This window comes from Leptonychotes weddellii, chromosome 5, assembly GCF_054177405.1.
Source record: "Leptonychotes weddellii isolate Sample4059 chromosome 5, ASM5417740v2, whole genome shotgun sequence".
Taxonomy (NCBI): domain Eukaryota; kingdom Metazoa; phylum Chordata; class Mammalia; order Carnivora; family Phocidae; genus Leptonychotes; species Leptonychotes weddellii.
The window spans coordinates 32,611,431-32,634,624 of record NC_138373.1 but is presented as its reverse complement, the minus strand read 5'-3'; the positions used below and the strand labels follow the sequence as shown (position 1 = coordinate 32,634,624).

The 23,194-nt window shown below is 52.8% G+C and overlaps 1 protein-coding gene across 2 annotated transcripts in view; it reads right to left on the bottom strand.

Moving 5' to 3' along the window:
• The window catches only part of TFAP4 (transcription factor AP-4), a 32,432-nt gene extending 14,335 nt beyond the window's left edge, over nucleotides 1-18,097 (bottom strand). The window contains exon 1 of one of the 2 annotated variants that reach the window (XM_081820162.1): nucleotides 18,036-18,097. Coding sequence is in view for 1 of the 2 variants with exons in the window: in XM_031040336.2 (XP_030896196.1) it covers nucleotides 11,855-11,952 (98 nt within the window). In the remaining variant the exon portion in view is untranslated. Of the gene's footprint in view, nucleotides 1-11,854; nucleotides 13,315-18,035 lie in introns of those variants that run through there. The other variant, XM_031040336.2, reaches the window with a different exon arrangement.
• Between the last annotated feature and the right edge of the window lie 5,097 nt (nucleotides 18,098-23,194).

The window sequence follows — 23,194 nt, the reverse complement described above, 5'->3', positions numbered from 1 at the left end:
GGCTCAGTGGGTTAAGCGTCAGCCTTCGGCTCAGGTCATGATCCCAGGGTCCTGGGATCGAGCCCCGCATCGGGCTCCCTGCTCCGCGGGAAGCCTGCTTTTCCCTCTCCCACTTCCCCTGCTTGTGTTCCCTCTCTCGCTGTCTCTCTGTCAAATAAATAAATAAAATCTTTTTTAAAAATTTTATAAAAAATAAAATCCTGTTGTCAGCAGGGCTGCGTTCCTTCTGAAAGCTCTAGGGGAGACTCCTTTCCTTACCTTTCCAGCTTCTAGAGGCTGCCCATGTTTCTTGGCTGGTGACCCCACTCTGGTGGCTCACTCCAACCTCTGTTTCTATTACCATATCTCCTTCTCAGACTCTGACGCCCCCCCCACACACGCTCTGCCTCTTTTATGATGACTTTGGGCCCACCCAGATAATCCAGAATAATTTCCCCATCTCAAGATCCTTGCCTTAGTTGTATCTTCAAAGCCCCTTTTGCCACATAAGCTAACTTACAAGTTCCACAGATTGGGATGTGAACACCTTGGGGGGACCATACCATTCTTAGCTCAGGGGCCATACAAAACCTGGCAGAGGTTGTCATATGTCCCAGCAGTTCCACTCCTAGGTATATACCCAAAAGAATGAAAACAGGGACTCCAACAGGTAATTGTACACCAGTGTTCATAGCAGCATTATTCACAGTAGCCAAGAGGTGCAAACCACCCACTGTCCCTCAGCTGATGAATGGATGAACAAAATGTGGTCTACCCATATGATGGAATATTACTTAGCCTAAAAAGGAATGAAGTGTTGGGGCGCCTGGGTGGCTCAGTCATTAAGCGTCTGCCTTCAGCTCAGGTCATGATCCCAGGGTCCTGGGATTGAGCCCCACATCGGGCTCCCTCCTTGGTGCGAGCTTGCTTCTCCTTCTCCCACTCCTCCTGCTTGTGCTCTCTCTCTCTCTCTCTCTGTCTCTCTCTGTCAAATAAATAAAAATCTTAAAAAAAAAAAGGAATGAAGTGTTAATATATATTACAATATAGATGAACCTTGAAAACATGGTAAGTAAAATAAGCCAGGATACAAAAGATCACATTGTATGATTCCACTGGCATGAAATACCTAGAATAGGCAAATTAATTGAGACAGAAAGTAGATCAGAGGTTACTGAGGCGGGGTGTGTGGCAGGGTGGGGGGGAAATGGGGGAGTTATTGCTTAATGAGTATGGTGTTTCTGTTTGGGGTGATGGAAAATTTTGGAAACAGTGATGGTTGCACAACATTGGGAATGCAATTAATGCCACTGAATTGTACACTTTAAACATATTTTATTTTTATTTTTTAAGTAGGCTTGACACCCAGTGTGGGGCTTGAACTCATGACCCCAAGATCAAAAGTCACATGCTCTACCAAGCCAGCCAGGCACCCCCTGAATTGTACACTTTAAAATAGTGAAAACAGGGCGCCTGGGTGGCTCAGTTGGTTGGGCAGCTGCCTTCAGCTTGGGTCATGATCCTGGAGTCCCTGGATCGAGTCCCGCATCGGGCTCCCTGCTTGGAGGGGAGTCTGCTTTGCCCTCTGACCCTCCCCCCTCTCATGTGGTTTCTCTCTCAAAAAAATAAAATAAATAAAATCTTTAAAAAAATAAATAAATAATAAAATAAAGTAGTGAAAATAGCAAACTTTATGCTATGTACATTTTACCACAATAAAAGAAAAAAATGGCCAGGGGGCTGGATTTGACCCCATTGATCCTGCCAATGCCTTGCCCCTTTATTGTCTCACTTCCCTCCTTGTCCAGCTTAGAATTCACAACCCATCAATATAATCCTTCCCTTGCATGTCTAACCCCACCTGCCTTACCCCTACCCTCCCAACTAGCCGAACAGCCCAGAGAAATGGAAATCCCACAACCTATCTGACTGATCTTATTTTCAAATCCCACAGTGGAGCCTCCTATTGCCCTGGTCTGTTTTTCCTCCCATCTTCTCTCTCCTCAAGACCTTCATCATCTCCCCACCTTCTCACTCAGCTACATGACTTCAGGTCCTGTTTCTCTGAGAAAATGGGATCAGCCTTGAAGAAATATCCCACACACTCCTCTTGCCGCCTCTGCCTCCCTATCTGTACCTGTAATCTGCCATCTGGCCCATTTCTAGATGAACATCCGCGCTCTGTCCATGCGTGGACAACCCCTCCATGAGTATCATTCAAAGATGTTTCTTCTGCATCCTCACTGTGTGCCCTCTCTCGAATCATTTCCATCACCAAGAACAAGCTGTGTTCTTCCCACTTAAAAAAACAAAACAAAACAAAACACCCACACCCCTCCACCCTGTCTAGCTACCACTCTCCCCCTGCTATTCTTTACAGCAGAACTCCCTAAGTGGGTGTTTTGTTCAATCTCCTCCTCTCCTGCCCCCCCAACTCCATGAAAACTATTCTTGCATTACTGGTGACCTCCAAGGAGCTCTGTTTTCTGTCTTCACTGTATGTGACCTTGTTCTTTTTTTGCTTGGCATCTGGGACACCCCCACAGCCGAAGTCCTTGGACCTTGTCTCTGTCTACACACACTCCCAGCTTTTTGGACAATAGAGTTCCAGAAAGGACCAGAAGCTGTACAGTGTGGTTCAGAATCCAGGTTCTACCTGAACCCCAGTTTCAGGTATTAGGGTGACCACGGACAAGTTCCTTAACCTGACTCAGCTTCCTCATCTGTAACACAGAGGCCCTACAGCATCTGGCTTACAGGCTGTTGCAAGAAGTCTGTGATCCACCTGGCACATCAGAGCATTAGTGATAGTTGTTACCACTGATGCCAGGTTGCCATGGGCAGCGGTGGCCAGAGGCATCTGAGCTGGCCCAGGAAGAATGACAGGGTTTGGTGGTGATGTGCAGGGGAGGGACAGAGGAGGGGCCAAGCTTTTCTCCCTTCCTGCTAAAACCTGCCACAGGTGAAAAGAACAGGTGTATTGTAAGGTACTTTGCTGTGCTTTATGGTAGATGCCTGCACATAGGGTCAGGTGGTTTGACAATCAGCCTGCAGACCACTTGCCCTTTAAACCGTATGTATGTATGGGCCTGGGCAGCGGCGGGGGAGGTCTCTGTAAAGACTGAGAGCAGCTAACTGCCCTGGTGGATGATCTGTGTTAGAAATGCAGACTATCATCTGTGGAACTGACACAGAGCTGGCCCATCTGCAGCTCAGTTCTGGCTGCAGACCCCGGGCAGACACTGCTCTGGAAAGCTGGTGTGGAGAGGAGGCCAGCTTGACCTGGGGAAAAGAGCTGTGACTGCAGTGTGGCCTCAGAACATGGGCCCTCCTTCCTCTACATTGTCAAATAGGAGCCCACCCAGCTCCCTTCTTCCCCATTGCTGCCCTTCCTCCAGTCCCATCTCCAAATTCCAGGTAGGAAAAGTGAATGAGAGTTATCAACAGGCTTTACGGATAAATGAATACCAAAAAATGTGGTCTATGCATCCAATAGGTATTACTCAGCCATAAAAAGGAACAGAGTACTGGGGCCCCTGGGTGGCTCAATCATTTAAGCCTCTGACTCTTGGTTTCAGTTCACGTCATGCTCTCAAGGTTGTGGCACCAAGCCCCGTGTTGGGCTCTGCACTGGGGGTGAAGCCTGCTTAAGATTCTCTCTCTCCCTCTCCCTCTGCCCTTCCTCCCACCTCTCTCTCCCTCTCTCTTTTTCTTTTTTAAAGATTCTATTTTATTTGATAGAGAACACAAGAAGGGAGGAGGGGCAGAGGGTGAGGGAGAAGCAGACCCCCCCACTGAGCAGGGAGCCTGATGCGGGGCTCGATCCCAGGACCCTGGGATCATGACCTGAGCTGGAGGCAGACACTTACCTGACTGAGCCACCCAGGCACCCCACCCTCTCCCTCTCTTAAAAAAAAAATTTTTTTAAAGGAACTAAGTACCAATACATGCCACCACATGGCTGAACCTTGATAACCTGATGCTCAGTGAGAGAAGGCAGTCACAGAAGGACACAGAGTGTAGGATTCCATTAAGTGAAATATCCAGAATAGGCAAATCCACAGAGACAGGCAGTAAATGAGTGGTTGCTAGGGGCTGGGAGCAGGAGGGAATGGGGAGTGCCTGCTAATGGGTATGGGGTTTCTTTCTGGGAAGATGAAATTTTCTAAAATTGACTGTGATGATAGTTGCACAAATTGTGTGAATATACTAGAAACCATTGAATTGTACACTGATTTTTTTTTACTGAAATGTAGTTAACACACAACGTTACATTAATTTCATGAATACAACTGTAGTAAGCAGAGAACTCTATACGTTACACTGTGCTCACCACTGAATTGAACACTTTAAATGGGTGAGTTGTATGGTATGTGAATTCTATCTCAATAAAGTTAACAAACAAAAGGAATGAGGTACAGATACGTATAACAACATGGATGAATCTTGACAACATCACACTGAGTGAAAGAAGCCAGAAACAAAAGACCACAGTACAGAATAGGCAAATTCATAGAGACAGAAAAGGGATGAGGTTGCCAGGGAATAAGGGGGAGTCAGGGGAAAATGGGAAGGGGGGATTTCTTCTTGGGATGATGAAAATATTCTAAAATTGATTGTGGTAATGATTGCACAACTCTGTGAATATACTAAAAACCACCCAATCATACACTTTTTCTTATTTTTTTTAAGATTATTTATTTATTTATTTGTCAGAGAGAGAACACAAGCAGGGGGAGCATCAGGCAGAGGGAGAAGCAGGTTCCCTGCTGAGCAGGGGGCCCCATGCAGGGCTCGATCCCAGGACCCTGGGATCATGACCTGAGCGGAAGGCAGACGCTTAACCGACTCAGCCACCCAGGTGCCCCAATAAATAAATATTTTTTAAAAATCTAAAAAAAAAAAAAAAAAAGAGCACCCATTTATCATTACTCAGTTCAGGAGGTCAGAAGGCCAGGTAAGGCATGACTGGGTTCTCAGCTTAGGGTGTCACCAGCTGAAATCCAGGTGTGGGCTGGTACTATGATCTCATCTGGGGCTCTGATCCTCTTCCAAGCTCACTGGTTGTGGGCAGAATTCAGTTCCTCTCAGCTATAGGATTGAGGTCCCTGTTGTGTTGCTGGCCGTTGGCCAGGGACAGGGCTCAGCTCCTAGAAGCCATTCTCAGGTCCTTGCCCTGTGGCCCCCTCATCTGAGCAACAGAGGATGGCCCTCACACCGACCCCTTTCTCGCTTTGAGTCTCTAACTTCCTCTTCTACCAGAGCCAGAGAAAACTCCCTGCTTTTAAAGGGTTCGTTGATTAATCTGTCTACCTCAGGGTCAACTGAGCCATCTCACGTAGGCTAATCACAGGAATTACACCATATGCACAGGTCCCACCCACGCTCAACAGGAGGGGAGGATTAGAGAACAAAAGTCACTGGGGGTCTAATGAGAATCCAGCTGCCACAGATGGGGGAACATGCAGGAGGTGCCAAGAAAGTTAAGGGATTTTCCTAAGGACATACAGAGAACTGGATAGAGAGCCTAAACAGGAATCTAGGGCCCCAACCCTAATTTAAGGCTTCTTCCTCCACACAAATATGCCAGGACCTGGGGGATGTACCAGATGGTCTTTTGAGCCCCAGCATGCTCTGGTGTGTATGAGGACCCCCGCCTGCTGGTTGCAGGGCGGAGAGGGAGTACCAGCTGTTGGAACTGGGATGAGGCCCCCTAGACGCAAAATGCTCCTGCCAGGGAGAGGATCCTGACTGCTCCCAGGAAGGCAGAATAAGAGTCAGACGGCCCTCCTGGGGTTTGGAGCAAAGGCCAATATCCCCAGTGCCCAGGTCCCCTTTACTAGTCTAGACACAGAGATCTCTGGACCAACGAGGCTAGGGTCCCCCAACCACTAGGGGGCGCCTGGCACACACAATGCTTTGTGTGCAAGGCTGGCGTGAACACATTTGGGGAACCCAAGGTAGGTACGGGGCTGGGGGGGGGGGGTCTGACCACCTGCCTCCTCACACCCCCAAGGCTCTGCAGATCTGGGGGGTGTCTGGCTTGTTTAGGTGCCCTAAGGCCCTGGACTCCTGATGCCTGCTTCCTTCTTCCAGCTTAATCTGATTCACTTTGCTCATAAGCAAGCCCTTGAAAGGGGGGGGGGGGCGGAAGTCCACCTCTGGTATGCACCCCTGTCGCCATCTCCGGGTCCTGTTCCCGGTGTCTCCAGGCCTGACACTTCAGCCCCCTGGGGCGGGCTCCTGCCCTCACCCCTGCTCACCCTCCACCATTGTGCCCTGTCCTGGACCTGGTCAGCACCCAGCTCCTTCCATCACACTCCATGGGAAACCTTCACGTCCTTCTGCTAGGGGCTTTTCCCCCAGGGAAATGTGGGACCTGACACCCAGCCCAGGCCCTTCCCACCAGGGAGTTCCGGGGTAAGTGGGGACAGATTCTCGGGGCATCTGGTCAACATTAAAATGAGAGCAAGTCAGGGGGCACCTGGGTGGCTTAGTCAGTTGTGTCTGACTCTTGGTTTCAGCTCAGGTCCTGATCTCGGGTTGTGGGATCAAGCTTGGGTTGTGGGATCGAGCTTCGCATTGAGCCTACGTCAAGCCCTGTTGGGCTGGGCTCTGCACTTGGTGGGGAGTCTGCTTGGGATTCTCTCTGTCCCTCTCCCTCTGCCACCACCCGCCCTCCCCCTGACCTGTACTCTCTCTCTCTCTCAAATAAGTAAATTCAAAAAAAAAGAGAGAGAGCAAGTCAGCCCAGAAACCAAGGGGGTGTGGACAGAGAGGGCAAAGTTTGAGGAGAGGCACACAAGAATCCAGGAGGGAGTATTTGGGGTTCAGGGGGAAGGTACAAAACATAGGGCCACTGGAAGAGGACAACTAGGGATACTGTTGAGCTCGGGGAGGGTGTCCAGTGTTTGTCTGCGACGTGGGCTCTCCTCTGAAGGAGTGGCCAGAGATGGGGGAGGGAAGGCAGGACCTCAAGTCCCATTTGAGGATAGAAAAGGCTGGGCCAGGAGTGGCCAAGTCGGGGAAGGGACAGAGGCCTGCTCTGATGGGGGAGGCTGCGGGAGTGGATCTGCCTAGGGACGGGTGGGCTCGGAGCCCCAGAGTACCCAGATGTCTGTGTGCCTCCGTGGCCTGCGCCCCCACGGACGAGCTGCTGCTCTGGCGGCTTTACCGCCGTTCTGTTTGGTCCTCATTATGGCACCTCAAGTCCTGGGATACCCTAGGGACTTGCCCAAGATCATGCCCGCCAGTCAGCGCCTGGCTCCCTTCAGGCCCCTCCCAGCCGCCTGTGCTCCTGCCCCCGGAGTGGCTCCCATGCTGGCCTCAGGACTCCAGAGCTCACCTGCTACCAGATGAGGCCAGGTGCAAGAGAGGAGCCAGCCTGGGTCGGGGCGCGGAGAGGACAAAAACATGGTCTGCGTGAAATGACAAGGTCAAGTACGCAGTGAGATAGAACCCACACATTCTGTGGTCACTGCCCAGACAGCCAAAGGAAGAAACAACTCCTGGGGGTCAGGAAAGGCTGTGGATTCGAGTTTGAGCGGACAGGGAGGAAGAAGAGAGAAGCACCCCAGAGGGGATCCAGGCTGGAGCAAAGGGGCTGGTTTCAGGTGGGCTTTCTCCTCCCTCAGCAGCTCCGGACCTTGAGCCCCTGCTGTTCATTTCCAGCCACGCTGCTGCCAGCACCAGCACACGAGGGGTTAACTTCTGTCTGGTGCAGTGGCCTCAGCAGCCTCAGCAGCCTCAGCGGCCTCAGCAGCAGCACGGGGTGGTGCCAGTAACTCAGAAGCTGCAACGTGAGAAGCAGGAGGAGAGGGGCAGGGCTGGGAAAGGCTGAGTCTCCGCAGCAGTGAGAAGAGAGGGTTTCCCTGGCAGGACCCTGAGGCTCCGCTCCTGCGGCCAGACCACATCCCCTCAGGATGGTGGCCCTTCCTGCCTCGTGCCGGGGGCTGCGGCACCACGCAGGGTGGTCCACAGTCACGGCCAGGATCCAGGCCCGTGGGCCAGGGGGCAGCAGGTCTGTGCTGCAGATCTGGGGAAGGGGCCGAGGGCTGTACCCAGGCAACCAGCAGAGAATGCACTGGGCCCCGCCCAGCTTCGCCAGAGCACCAGGTGGGGAGCTGGGCAGAGGGCAGACCCAGGAGAATGGGAAGGTTCCTTGGGGTCCCGACCTCAGAGGCCTGGCCTTGACATCCCCCTCCTTGAACAGAACTGAGTCATAGAAGCCTCCCACGGCTCCAGGGCAAGGAGACACACAAAGCTCCCTGCCCTATCCCTGGGCTGGCTGCCTGCCTGCCTCTGCAGTGAGGTCCAACCAGAGACGGGTCACTTCCCAAGTGTGTGTGAGGTGCTGGGTACTGAGTACTTCATCTCCCTTCTCTTGGTCAGTCCTCATCCACCGTATCACTGGATTCACGGGAAGTAGTGTTATGACCACCACTACCAATGAGCAGAGGCTCAGAGAAGTTAAGAAACTTGCTTGAAGCCACACAGCCAGAGCCCCAGAGCAGACTTGACCCTGGGCTTGTCTGACAGGCACACTCAGCCACATGCCATGTGGGAAGGTGGAAAAAGCGAAGTTCACCAGCAGATGAACGTGGGTCTACGTGTTGAATCCAAGAAGGGCAGCCCCGGGACTCCCAGAAAAGCAAAGTAATATAGGCTGACATCAGCACCCAGAGGAGGCAGGGGAAATGCCTGGTCCCAGATGTGTGGATGAATCTGTGGCAGGAGGGACACCCCATAAGCCCCAGGTGCGTCCCCAGAGCAGGTGTACAACTGCTGGACACATTACAGAGCACCTCTGGGGCTTGAGGTTTGCATGGCCCTTGTCTGGAGAGTCAGCAGCATTTACTGTGGGGCAGTACTCAGCAAGGTTCTGCTAAACCGGAATGGAAACACCTCAGTTGGCATCATGGGAGCCTGCCTGGTGACCAGGAGCCGGAGAATCCCAGGGCTTCCAGCAGCATGACCTTGACTCCTCTCTCTGAGCCTCGGTTTCCTGATCAGCCCAAGTTGGAGCATACCAGCACCAACATTCAGGGTTTCTGTGAGGATCACATGAGGTGTTTGTCAAAAAGCACTTAGATTGAAAACCTTTTTTTCTTTTAAGATTTTATTTATTTATTTAGAGAGAGCAAGCATGAGCTAGGGGAGGGGCACAGGGAGAGAGAATCCCAAGCAGACACCGCACTGAGCATGGAGCCCGATGCACGGCTCAATCTCACAACCCTGAGATCACAACCTGAACTGAAACCAAAAGGCAGACACTTAATCGACTGAGCCACCCAGGCACCCCTGAAAACCTTCTTCTTTACAAAAACTTGCACATGCACGTTCATAGCAGCATTATTCACAAAAGGTAGAAACAACCCAAATGTCCATGGATGGATGAACAGATAAACAAATTCTGATCTAGCCAAAGAAACAATGGAATATTATTCAGCCAGAGAAAGGAATGAAGCATTGATACCTGCCATAGCACGGAGGAACCTCGAAGACACGATGCTCAGTGAGAGAAGCCAGACACGGAAGGCCACGATGCGTGTGATTCCATTGATATGAAACATCCAGAACAGGCAAATCCATAGAGACAGAAAGCAGGTTGATGTTGCCAGGGGCTGGGGGAGGGAGGAATGGGTAGGGACTGCTAATGGACTCAGGGTTTCTTTTTGGCTTTTTGTTTTTGTTTTTAATCAATTCCATTTTTTTAGAGCAGTTGTTAAGTTCATAGCCATATTGAGCAGAAGGTACAGAGATTTGCCACACACCGGCCGCCCCCACACACGCACAGCCTCCCCGACTCTCAGCACCCTCCACGTGAGCCGTGCATTTGTTGCAACTGGTGAACCTGCAGGGGGTTCCTTCTGGAATTAGAAGGTGGCGATGGATGCACCACTCTGTGAAAGTACTAAAACCCATTGGGTTGTACGCTTTAAAAGGGTGAATTTTATGGCATGTGAATTATATCTCAATTTTTATTTATTTTATTTATTTAAGTAGGCTCCACACCCAGCGTGGAGGCCAATGCAGGGCCTAAACTCACAACCCTGAGATTGAGACCCGAGCTGAGATCAAGAGTGGGACACTTAACCCACTGAGCCACCCAGGCACCCCTATATCTCAATTTTTAAAAAGCACTTGGAAAGAGCTCAGAAAATGCAGCTCTCATTACTATGTCCTTCAACTTCAGAGAGTCTGTCACCCGATGAAAGAGATGAACATATTTTTAAATGCTCGGCATCCAGAAGAGAACCGGGCAGAGTGGTCCTGGAAGCCTGGGACAAGTGACAGAGTCTGGCTAATGGCACACAGGATACACATGAGTGACCTACAGCAGGAACCCCCGACTGCCATGTCAGCTCTGCACAGAACTACTGAACACAAGGCCGTGGGGAGAATAATCCGGGGGCAGGAGACTGCCAGGAAAGGCTTCTCTGAGGTGCAGCGAACGGGCCAGAGTTGGAGGACTTGAGTGGTTTAGTGGGGACGAGGGCACACGTGGACCTATGGAGGCTCAGACGTGTGCCACTGAGCAGGGCTGGTAGGGGTGGAGGGTGCTGAGCCCAAGGGGTGGCACTGCCATCCTAGCACTCTGCGTGCCCCAAGCAGGTTATGGGAGGTGCTTTGCTTCGGTTCACAAATCGGTACAAAAAGGTTGCAGTAGGCCTGCCCTGTGCCCTCTCAGAGGCTCCAGAATTCCAGGTTCCAGGTGAGAGAGAATATATGAGATCAGCAAGTCTGGTCCAGGGCAGGGCTTCCCCATACCCACTGTCGAATGACCAGACACACTGATAATGTGGCACTGGAGGGAAAGAGGCAGCTACTCCTCAGAGCCTGGGCCCTTCCTCCAGCCCCAGGTGGAGCTGAGGGCCCACGGAGGGACTCCAGAGGCAGGCCTGAGCCTGCAGACCCACCGGTGAGGCCCACGAGCTTCTCCTTCCACCCACCTCCTGTCCCTCCTGCCTTCCCCCTCTGTCCCGTGTAGTCCGCAACCCTGTCCAAGAGAAGCCAAAGAGTACAAATACCTTGGAGAAGGGAATGGGGCCAGGCCTGCTGTGAGCACACACACGATGCACACACGCACACGCACGATGTGCACACACATGCACACGCACACACATGCACGCACGCACAAATGCACGGCCCTTTCAGACCACACAGATCAGAGAGAATCACCTAGAACCTACATATAGGGAAGAGAAAGAGAACTAGTTAGCATCTTGTCTCCTCTGGGCCAGGAAAGTGCCAAGGGATTTGCAGGCACTGTCTCCTTCAATCCTTAAAAGAATCCTCTGAGATTTCAAAGATGAAGAAAATGAGCTTCTGAGAGCTTAAGGAACTTAGCCAGTGGGACACCCAGTAGGTAAAAGCCATAAAGCTGAGCACAGTGCCCCAGAAGCCAGTCCTGCGGAGGCAGCTGAGCAGAGTGGGGGTGTGTGCCGTTTCTGCCCACGACCAGGCATTGGCTCCTTTGGGGCACTCCTCACTCCCACTTTCTCCATGTGGTTCTAGGGGTGTTGGCCCTGTACTAGGGCAAGCTCCTGAGCCAGGCTTGTCCAATCAGCATCTGAGCAAGGATCTGAGAAGCCAAGGGGCTTGCTGGAGCCCCAGGGGGAGGCAAGCTGGGAGTTCTCAGGCTTCTGGAAGCACTGATGGGGAAAGTAGAGCAACACAGCGGACACTGGGCCAGGAGAGGGAAGCCAGTGTCCCGGTGCCATTGCTGAGCACGGAACCAGCTAGGCCCTTGGCCCATGAGTTACAGAAACTGTTGAGTAAGTGGTCTTTGAACCCAGGTCTGACTGCAAAGCTCTGCTTCCCTGCCCCTGGCTGTTCCCATAGAGGATCTGCTCCTTTCAGGGCTGCGTCTCACCTCTCCCAGAATCCTGGGGTGGGGCAGTGTTGGACCTCCTGCTCTGGGCCTCCTGCTAAAGCAGCTCCATCGCTCAGTCTGACCTTCAAAGTTGGCATCTGCTTGCAGGAATCCGTCTCTCTCCTCCTGGAATTCAGCCTCCAGATGTCAGATCCAAGGCGGCAGCAGTGGCTGCAGAGGGCTCCCCGGAGTGAATCAGCTGCATTCCAAAGGTGCAAACACAGACGCCACAGCCTCGGCAGCCTGGGGCTGCAGACTTCCTCCCCAGGCCCGCCCGGCCCCCACTCCCGCTCCCCTCCCCTTTTTTTGCCTCTTCCCAGCCAGACCGGGCGTTGGGCTTCCTTTCCAGAGACATTCTCCTGGAACTGCAACAGAGAGAAAAAGAAAGCCACTGGGGCCGGGAGACACCCTGATCTGCTGTGCTGACTCTCTCTACCCCACCGCAGCGAGCACGGACCCCAGCCCAGACCTCACCCCTCCACTGTTAGCAGCATATCCCGGTTCATCTGTTCAGCAGGTATCTGAGCACCTACTATGGGACCACAAACAAGATGCGAACGAGCCCCTGCCGTCATGGAACTCAGCCCAGCGAGAGTCGACAAAATTGGGTCTGAGGACAAAAAAACAATCCCGAGGGTGGGAAGAGCCTTAAAGGAAAGAAAGGGCTGAGACAGTCGACCAGTGACAGAGCGGGACCAGTGACAGAGCGGGACGGGTATTGGGGTGGGGGCCTCTCTCAGGGAGGACTCCTAAGCTGAGCCTGAAATCTCCTCTACAGAGCACGTCTCCACCATCATTTCCCTAGAGCCGGGGCAGTGCCCAGAGAACCCCAACCACGCAGCAAGTCACCATTTCAAAGCACACAATTCAGCACTTTCCAGTATCTTCACCATGTTGCGTCCAATCAATTTAGAACATTTTCAACACCCCAAAAAGACACCCAGCACCCATTAGCATTTACTGTTCATCACCAGCCCCCTCAGCCCCCCACCCCCAGTCCCTGGCAGCTACTCGGGTGCTTTCTGCCTCTATGGATTTGCCTATTCTGGGTGCTTCGAATCAGTGGCATCATACAGTATGTGGCCTTTCGTGTCTGGCTTCTTGCACTCAGCACGTTTTCAAGGTTCATCCGTGTGGGAACTGGTAACATGGATGGACCACGTTTTATTTACCTCCTCATCCGCTGATGGATGTCTGGGTTGCTTCCCCCTTTTGGCTATTGTAATGAGGCTGTGAGCATCCCTGTACAAGTTTTTGCGTGGACCTGTGTTTTCACTTCTCTTGGGTAGATACTTAGGAGTGGAACTGCTGGGTCAAATGGTATCTCTATGTTGAGGTGCTGCCAGACCATTTCAAAGTGGCTGCACCATCTGACATCGCCACCAGCACTGGGCGAGGGCTCCAATTCCTCCCTGTCCTCCCCAATACTTATTTTCTTTTTTTAAAAGATTTTATTTATTTATTTGGCAGAGACAGCGAGAGAGGGAACACAAGCCGGGGGAGTGGGAGAGGGAGAAGCAGGCTTCCCGCCGAGCAGGGAGCCCGATGCGGGGCTCGATCCCAGGACCCTAGGATCATGACCTGAGCCGAAGGCAGACGCTTAACGACTGAGCCACCCAGGCGCCCCACCTCCCCAATACTTATTATTGTCCTTCTTTTTGTTTGGTTATAGCCATCCTGGTGGGTGGAAAGTGGTATCTCACCGTGGGTTTGACTTGCAGTTCCCGAATCAAGTCTGCCCTGTGGCTCGTGGTGCCCACCCCCAAGGACCCCAGTCCCTTCAAACCCTGTATCAGGTCCTGCTGTGACCCACTTCCTCTTTCACAAGGGTCAAACCTATATCCAGTCCAATTTAGCCAATGTCTACCACTCAGGGCCTTCAGGTACAAGGAAAAGCGGGGAGGTGGGATGGGGGGGGTCCTGGCTTGTGCCCCCAGGGTAAACAGGGAAGAAAAGGGGCCTCAGGGAAGTTCCCACAGGAGTTCCTATACATCTCTTTCTAACTGTGCCCCCACTAAAATGTAAGCTCTGTGAAGGCAGAGCTTCACCTGTTCATTCACTGCCAAATCTGTAAGTAGTAGGTATGCCATAAATACGTGCTGAGTGAATGAATGAATGAATGGACAGAAGATGAAGAACGAGAACTGAGGTGAGGGGTTAGTGGTTAGAAGATCCAGCTTGAAAATGAAACGGTTCGCACCAGAAACCCACTTCTGCTCTTTTATAGCTGTGTGCCCTCGGGTGAATCACTGGGCTTCCCTGGGCCTTCCTTTCCTTACTACAAAATGGGCCTAACAGTGACCATATACCTGGTTTTGAGGATTAAATGTGATAATATAGATCAGGCAATATTACGTGCCAAGGACTCTTACAGATGAGGTCGTGTGATGTCTATTTTTACAAGAGCCTTATGAGACAGGATGATTATTACCAGCTTCAGGCTCAAGGAATCTGTCGGGTCATAAGGGTGGTTAGGGCAAAACCAGGATCTGAACTAAGAACCCAACTCTGGTCAGGGGCACTGACCCAATGCTGCCCAGCCCCTAAAAAGAACACTGGGCCATCCCTGAGCAGGTGACAGATGAACTGGCCCAGAGGGGGCTTGCCCATTCAGTGGAGGCTCCTGGGTACAGTGCTGGGCTCTCAGCAAAGGAGGCAGGCTACTGGGGAGTCCAGAGACCCTTAATGCAGGACAGGCATGAGAGACGCTGCCAAAGCAGACGTTAAACATGCAGGAGAGGGGCGACTGGCTGGCTCAGTCAACAGAGCACGCAACTCTTGATCTCAGGGTGGTGAATTCAAGGACAACACTGGGCGTGGAGCCTCCTTAAAAAAAAAAAAACAGTTTTTTTTTTTTAATAGTTAAACATGCAGGAGAGAGGTACAGAGATCCTGATGCTGCATGCCCGGGGCTCCAGAGCCAACACCAACTGATAACTCGGGTCAGTGGTCATGAAAACGGGAGGGTACTAACCATTTTATCAAGGAGAGCATAAAGAAGTCAGAAGTTCCCAGGGAAGATTGGCTCCTGACATGACTCCCTTAAAAATGGCAGGCGCTCTGTTCCTCTGTCAGGGTGTGCAGCTTTGGGAAGGAGACATGCAGAACCCACACCAGCTGGACCACCTTAGGGTGACAGGTGTGAACGGATTCCCCTCAAGTCAGAGTCTATTTGAAAGAGCTCCAATGGATTAGCCTAGGGGAGACATCAAGTTGGGCCTAGAAAAATCAGCCTGGCACAGCCCGGAGGCTGAGTAGAAATAGTGGGGATTCTCCCGAATAGAGATGGGTGTCCCCCTCACTTTTGCTTCTTCATCTGAGGAAACAGATGGTCTAAGGATGGAAACTTAAGGAACACCTGTTTTCAGGGGTCACAGGCAGACAGGAAGATAGTATAGACCGTAGACGGCTTAGGAGGTGAGCAGGACCACCGGCTGTTGGAAAAGCAGGTCTCGGTGCAAAGAGCTGCTTGGGGGGCAGCTCAGGACAGAACAAGGAGCTCAGAAGTAAGTGGGTGATGTAGGGCGGACTGCTCTTCTGGGAAATTTGGCAGGGGAGGGCTGGAGACAGGGCTATCACTGGAGACTCCATCATTTATTTTAAACAGGGGAGAAGCTCAGCTGATGACAGCGCTCCAAAGGAGACTGGAATGCATTTAAATTCAGTCATGGAAAACAATTACACACACCAGGCTCCGGGATGCTAGAAAGCTCCAGAAGGGGTTTCTCCTGGCTGCCTGGCTGGGAGGTCCAGGACAGTGGTTTTCCAGGTCGAGTTAGAGGACCACATGCATCCAGGTTGAGTTAGAGGACCACCTGTTAAACATGCAGACCCCTGGGCTCTGCCCCAGACTTGCTGGGTCAGCACGTCCAGTGTGAGAGCCCGCTGGGGCTCTAAGACTCAGGATATTGTCAGAGAGGCAAGGAGTCTGCCGGGAGGGAGGGAACAACTCAATATGAAACAATGCACAGAGAGTGACTGTTCACCAGCCCTGGCCCACAGGGTTACTTGAGAGGACCAACTCTCATCTCCTTCTGGCATGCTATCCACATAAGTCCCACGACCTGTCTCCCTCTACCTGGGCACCCCCACACTCACAGTCCACCTGGCCAGTGGCCACAGCTCCAGCTGCCCCCTTAGTTCAAGGCCAGGACGTGCAGATGGGCCCCAGGTACTCAGGTGAACTCATTCACCCTATGGGCCCAGCTCCAAGACCAAAGCCCCAGATCCTGCAGGGTTCTGGGCACACCTACAGCAGTCCTGCCCTGAGGAAGAACTGACTGATTTGGCCTAGACCCAAAGGCCTGGGGACAAGGCCCAAGGACTGTGTAACAGAGAAGAAAGAATAGCAGAAACAGCAGAAAGTGTCTCTGTCCTCTTTGGTCATCATCCCCACAGAATATGTGTGTGTGGGGGGGGGTGTCTCCAAGCCAAATAAAAGTATAACCCCTCTGCTGGGGTGAATCAGCTCCCTGAGGCACAGGGCTTGTGAGCCAGAACCGTTTGCACCTGGATCCCATCTCCTGCGACTTTACAGCTGGGCACTCTCAAGCAAATCACTTAACCTCTCTGAGCCTCTTTCTCATCTATGAAATGCACCTGACAGTAAGTGCCCCTGTAGTCCCGTACCATCAGGACCTCTGACTGACTGCTGACCTGAGGTTCGAACACAGAGGGCTGGGTCCCACTCCTAACCTCAGAGCTCCATTTCCTGCCACAGCCCAAAGGCCAAGACTGGGAGTTGTGTCAGGCAGAAGGGGCAGACTGCATTAAGATTCGCCACGCCTGCCCCCCTGAGAAGCCCACAGGCCTTCTTGGGACCAGAGGCACAGTCTTCACAAACATCTCCCCGGTTCCCACAGCAGAGAAGCAGTCAGCACAGCCAGCAGAACCCCGAGTGGCAACCCGAGCCCCTTTCCAACCCGTCTGGGCAGCGGTCAGAGAACCCGCTTGCCAGGGCAGACCTGGGTGGATTTCATGTGTATGTTTTAATTGCTCCAGGCTCACAGGGATGTTGAGTGATTCTGCTAGTCCTGCAGTCGCTGGCGGGTGCACACAGCCTGCCTGCCTGGCACCGCCTTTGTTACTGCTTGGGAGCACTTAGCCATTCTGGGCTCCCCCCTCCCCCCACTCCCAGGAGCAGCAGGCTCTGGGCCTTCCGCCCTCCCTCCCTCCCTGAAGCCACTTGTACCTGCTCCAGAGCCTGGAGGGGTGACAAGTGCTTCCCAGACAATAAGAGACTCCCGGGAGAACAGACATCCTCAGATGCTCCTGCTACACCCTTGTTTTGTGCACTGAATTCAGGCTGGGTTTCAGGGCCCCAATTGCTGGGTATGCATTACGCTGGATTTTGGGCCGATTATTGGCAAAAACGGCCCTGCCTGCCCATCCTTCATTTCAGGTCAGTCACCCCCCCACACATACACACACACTTTCCCTTTAGTACTGTGGGAGGAAACTGAGGCCCAGGGTAGAGGACCCATCTTGGGCAAGGTCACCCCACGCTGGGTCTCCTGGGTGTGTTTCAGGCAATGACATCAATCTCCTTGGGCTCCAATGCTGTGTGACCTTGGGCAAGTTATTTAACCTTTCAGACAATGGTACTGTCCAGGTCTGGGTAGTCCAGAGGATGGATGGAAATTATATGCATAGAGCACCTAGCACTTTCGTACCTGCTCAACACCTGACCCATTATTATCATTATTCCATCCTTTTCACTCTCCTCTCCCTCCACTCCAGCCCCCCCCACCCCCGCCAACCCCGTTTCAGGGCCCTGGGGCTTGTCAAACCCCCGGCACAGGCTTGTTCCCTGGCTTCTCCTCAGGGACCCTCCCTAGCCGCCTAGTTGACGCTCTTCCCCTGCTTCTGTCCTCATCTTCACACTCTCTGACACCCTGGGCGGTCTACTGATTCACCCCGCTGGCCTCTCTTGCCCCGGAACGTTAAGCCCTCTGAGGGCAGGGCTCTTGCGGCACCGCCCCCCTCCCCCGCCGCATGCGAGCGCTCGAGGGTATGAAGGAGTCCTATCCAGGAGCCTGGCCTCGGGCCGACCCTGTCCTGGGGGCAGCCAGCCCGACCCGGGGCTGGAGGAGCAGCGCGCGCGGGTGGAAGGGTGCCGGCCGCAACTGGCGGCGGGACGCGGGCTCCAGGGGGCGGCGCCGGGGACAAACGGTGGCCCTACCTGTGCGGGGGCCGCGGGCACCTCCCCCAAGGTGGCTCCGGCGCGCGCCCGCGAGGTTACGTCCCGGGCGCGCCGGCCGGAAGGAGACCCCGCGCGGGGCGGGGGAGGCGGGGCGTCAGCGGGCAGACCACGCCCCCAGGACGCGGGGCCGCTGCGGGGGGCGGGGCCACTGAGCCGCGGCCGCCTCGCACTTCCGCTCGCCGGGGCCGGCTCATTCATATTCATAAGGCGGGTGAGGGGCGGGCCCCGAGTCCCGGCGGCGCCCCGCCCCCGGGCCGCGGATCCCTCCCCGGCGGAGGCTCCGGCCCCAGTGGGGCGCCCCCGGCTTCCGCCTCCGGGAGGGAGTTTCCACTTGGTCACAACTCAAAAATGTGTCGCTCCCGCTCCTCCGCCCCCTCGTCTCTGCCCTGGGCGGGGGGTCTCCTCCCTCGGAACGCAAGGGGGCGGGGCCAGGGGAGGGTGGCTCCTCCTTCCTGGGGCAGGTCCATTGGGATGTGGCTGACCCTTCCCTTTCTCCCTTCCTCCAATTTAGCGCTTATAATAATACTCATTTTAAAACAAAATAATAGTTCTACTTTATTGAGCGCTTATTTTGTGCCAGGCACTGTGCCTTTTATATGAACTACCTCTTTCAATCCTCTCAACAGTCCAGCTGAAGTTAAGTACAACATTTATCACGCCCAGAAGCTCGGAAAAGTTGAGTGACTTACCCACTATCACACTGCTGGCCTTGAGCTTTTTCGGCAAGGTTGGTACCGATGGGTTGGGGGAGGGGGCAGGAGCTGGCCCCCCACCGCCTTTTAGGAAATGGGCTTACCTAAGGCCCTCCTGGCTGGCTGGGGGTGGCTGAGGGGTGTATCTGAATGCCCCCATTTGAGGGAGAAGCTACTACTGGGGGAAACCAAAGCATGAAGGCAGGACAGGCTACACAATTTGTCCGACCCAGTGCAAAATGAAAATGTGAGGCCCTGTGTTCCAAAATGACTAAGAATTTCAGGAAAGTGATGGCAGAATATTCAGCCAAGCATAGGCCCTACTTAAGTACCAGTCTTGTGCAACTGCATGGGTGAATGCCCATGAAGCCTCCTGATGAAGAGGCTCAGGGGCTCTTCTAAGGCCTGAGAAGCCAGCAGGGACATCCCCACCTCCAATGTCACCTCACCCCCTCCCCCCACACCCCCCACCTCCAGCCCAGGAGTCTTAGCTCCATGCTGGCATCCAGGGCTCATCCTCCAGAGCTCCAAAAGCTGAGCATTTCAGGTTCTCCGGAACTGGACTTCTGGGGGTCGGGTGAGTCCTGTGGGGAGAGTGTGTCCCGAACCTGAATGACCCAGCTGGCCCTTGGGTCTGTGCCTCCTGGATATTCTCAGCCCCGGCCACGTGGACAGGTAGGCTGGCTCATACTTGCCAGGCCCAGCACAGGACTCAGTTCTGACTCGAAGCCCTCCTTTCTTGCTGGAGCAGGGTGTGAGGAGCAGCCAGGGCTGCCTCCCAGAATAAACACCCCACCCATAGCCAGCCCCAGCCCTGCAGGCACAGCAAGCCAGCGCCAGTGGGAGAGAGCTCACCAGGCCCCAGCTCAAGGTTAATAAGTCACCCTGATCTCACTCCCTCCATCACTCCATCCTTGTTCCTGGGCCCCCACTCACAGTGGGTTGCAGGTTTCATTAATAACAATAGCTATTATTTGTTGCACTCTTTCTCCCCACCAGGCATCGGAAGCCCTCTTATGCCCTCTGCACTGAGGCTCCCACAAACCCATAATAGGCATGAGGATCACCATTTCACAGATAGGGATACTAAGGCATAGAGAGAACCCATGGCTTGGCTAAGGTCAAGAGCTGGAGCTTGGGGTTTGCTGCCATTCATCCATCCTGGTTCCAGTTGTCTCTCCTACATCTACAATGTAGGTCACAAGGCTCACTTCTTTATGCTGTCTTGTATTATTTACTTTCAGCTCCTTGAATAGATTAAGGCTCTGGAAAGACAGGAACTGTGCTTTTACTGCTGAGTTTCTCTGGACCCAGCATTGTGCATTAATTGACGAGTCATTTACTAAGCATCACCAGATACTTTTTTTTTTTTAAAGATTTATTTATTTATTTGAGAGAGTGAGAATGAGAGAGAGAGAGTACATGAGAGGGGGGAGGGTCAGAGGGAGAAGCAGGCTCCTCGCCAAGCAGGGAGCCCAATGCGGGACTCGATCCAGGGACTCCAGGATCATGACCCGAGCCGAAGGCAGTTGCTCAACCAACTGAGCCACCCAGGCGCCCTTTTTTTTTTTTTAAGTAAGCTCCAGGGGCACCTGGGTGGCTCAGTCGTTAAGCATCTGCCTTCAGTTCAGGTCATGATCCCAGGGTCCTGGGATCAAGCCCCGCATCGGGCTCCCTGCTCCGCAGGAAGCGTGCTTCTCCCTCTCCCACTGCTTGTGTTCCCTCTCTCGCTGTGTCTCTCTCTGTCAAAAAAATAAAATGAAATCTAAAAAAAAAAAGTTTATTGTTGAAAGTTTAGGAGACCAGATTCAGCCCCCCAAATATATCTATCAGCAATTATCTTAGCTCAGGCTGCTATTACTAAATACCACAGACTGGGTAGCTTAAACAACACACATTAATTCTCACAGTTCTGGAGGCTGAAGTCCAGGTTCAAAGTGCTGGCAGATTCGGTTCCTGGTGAGGACTCTCTTCCTTGCTTGCAGATGGCTACCTTCTTGCTGTGTCCTTATATGGCCAGAGGGCAGGGGAAGCTCTGATCTCTCTTCCTCTTCTTATAAGGCCACTGATCCCATCACGGAGACCCCACCCTCATGACCTCATTTAGACCTAATTACCTACCAAAGGCCCAATATACAAATAGTATCACATTGAGGAGGTGGTTAGGGCTTCAACATATGAAGTTGGGGGGGACACAAACATTCGTAACAGAAATATTTATGCAGCAATATTTATGAAGCATCTGCTATGTGACAGGCCCTGGGCAGGACCCTGCAGGGGGTGTGACAAAGCAGATAATGCTCTTGTGTCCTACTCTTTGGGGAACTTGGGAACTTACAGTCTAGTAGGGGAGATAGTCCATAACACAAGGGAGGGGAGCAAGTACCAAAGTTTGGGTGCTCAGAGTAAGGATTCTTAGAGGGAGGAAACCCAGGGTAATGGGAGGAGGACATCCCTCCTTACCCACCTTTCACTAAGAAAGAGGAAGCCAAGCCTGACCTGACTGCTATAGCAGGTGCTGCCTCCCAGAAAAGCACAACCCAAAAAAACCCCTTCAGAGCCTGGCGCTCTCGGATATCCTGCACCCCATGCCATAACTTATCTGATGCTCCAAGGAGATAGTGGGTTATAACACAAGATTTAGAATCAGATCAACTGAGACTGCAATCTGGATTATGCCTCCCACTAGCTTCTAAGACCTTGGCCAAGTTACTTCTCTGTGCCTCAGTTTCCTTCTCTGTAAAATGGGAATAATAATAGGACTCACCCTCAGGGTTATTGTGAATATAATAAAAGTAAAGCATTTGGGGGTGCCTGACTGGCTCAGTCAGTGGAGTATGTGACTCTTGATCTTTAGGTGGTGAGTTCAAGCCCTAGGTTGGGCATGGAGCTTACTTTATTTTATTTTATTTTTTTTAAAGATTTTATTTATATATTTGACAGAGAGAAACACAGAGAGAGAGGGAACACAAGCAGGGGGAATGGGAGAGGGAGAAGCAGGCTTCCTGAAGAGCAGGGATCCCAATGTGGGGCTCAATCCCAGGACCCTGGGATCATGACCTGAGCCGAAGGCAGACGCTTAACGACTGAGCCACCCAGGCACCCCTGGAGCTTACTCAAAAAAAAAAAAAAAAAGTATCTGGTATAGAGAAAGAACTGCTCTGCCTGAGAATTGGGGGTTTCTGGTTGGGTCAGCTCCACCAAGATTATACAGTTCTTCACTCTTACTGGATTTGCAAAAGCCAAATTTAGGGGTTTATCTGCAGCTAAGGGGACTCCATCTGGGTCCTAGAATGTGGACACCAGGTAGTGATGGCTAGTATGCGTTAAGAATGTACCTCATTTGGGGCGCCTGGGTAGTTCAGTCGGTTAAGCGTCTAACTTCAGCTCAGGTCATGATCTCCAGGTCCTGGGATCAAGCACCTCCCCGCCCCCCTGCCTGGAGCCCCACTCCCAGGTAGGGTTCCCTGCTCAGCGGGGAGTCTGCTTATCCCTCTCTCTCTGCCCCTCCCCCTGCTTGTGCTCCCTGTATCTCGAATAAATAAATAACATCTTTAAAAAAAAAGGAGATACTAGTCATCATCCCAAGGTGGGAATCCCAACTCAGAGTTCTCACTGGGAGCAACCTGCTTGTCCGTGAAAACAAGTGTGTGTAGAAAAACGATGAGAAAGGACCTCCAGGTGTAAAGGTTTCTTATGGTCAAGTGCCCCGCATGGCGCAGAGGTCGTTGGATTTCCCTGGTCACTGGATTCAGGTCCGACCAGACTGATTATGAGACCCATGAGGGCAAGGACAGCTGAGGTTGTTCGCTCTTGTCTCCACTGCTGCACACTGCCTGGCATCCTGCAAGCACGCCATAAGCATTATTAACAGATAAAAAAGTAGCCCCTTGTGCACCGTTTTTTCAATATACCTCGATTCCCCCAGGGCTGGAGCCGGACCTGGCGAGGTTGAACGACTCTATGCCTCTGGCTACAGGGCCGCGCTGCGGCCTGGATCGCCGAGATCCCAGGCGCCGGGAGGGGGCGCTCTGCGGCCCTCAGCCTCTGCCCCTCCCCACGCACCCAGCGGACCGGGAGAGTCGGCCCTTAACAGCCCCCTCCTGGAAGGTGCTAGGTCCCAAAGCTGGCCTGCCCCCAGGCCCATCTGCCGGCTAATGTTTAACCCGGTCTCACTCCACATTATCCACAGGAGGGAAATCGGGGTGGGGTGGGGGCAGGGGAGGTCACCTCCAAATCGCTACTTTCCAGGCCTACACGTCTTTCATGTATCACCCAACAATTCATGAGCACCTACTCTGTGTCTATTTATGTAAGTCATGAGTACCTATTATGCGTCCATTCATGCAACCATCATAAGCACCAACTATGTATCCATTTGCCCAAAATACAATAAGCATCTACTGTGTGTTCATGTAACAATTTAAGAGCAGGAACTCTGTGTCC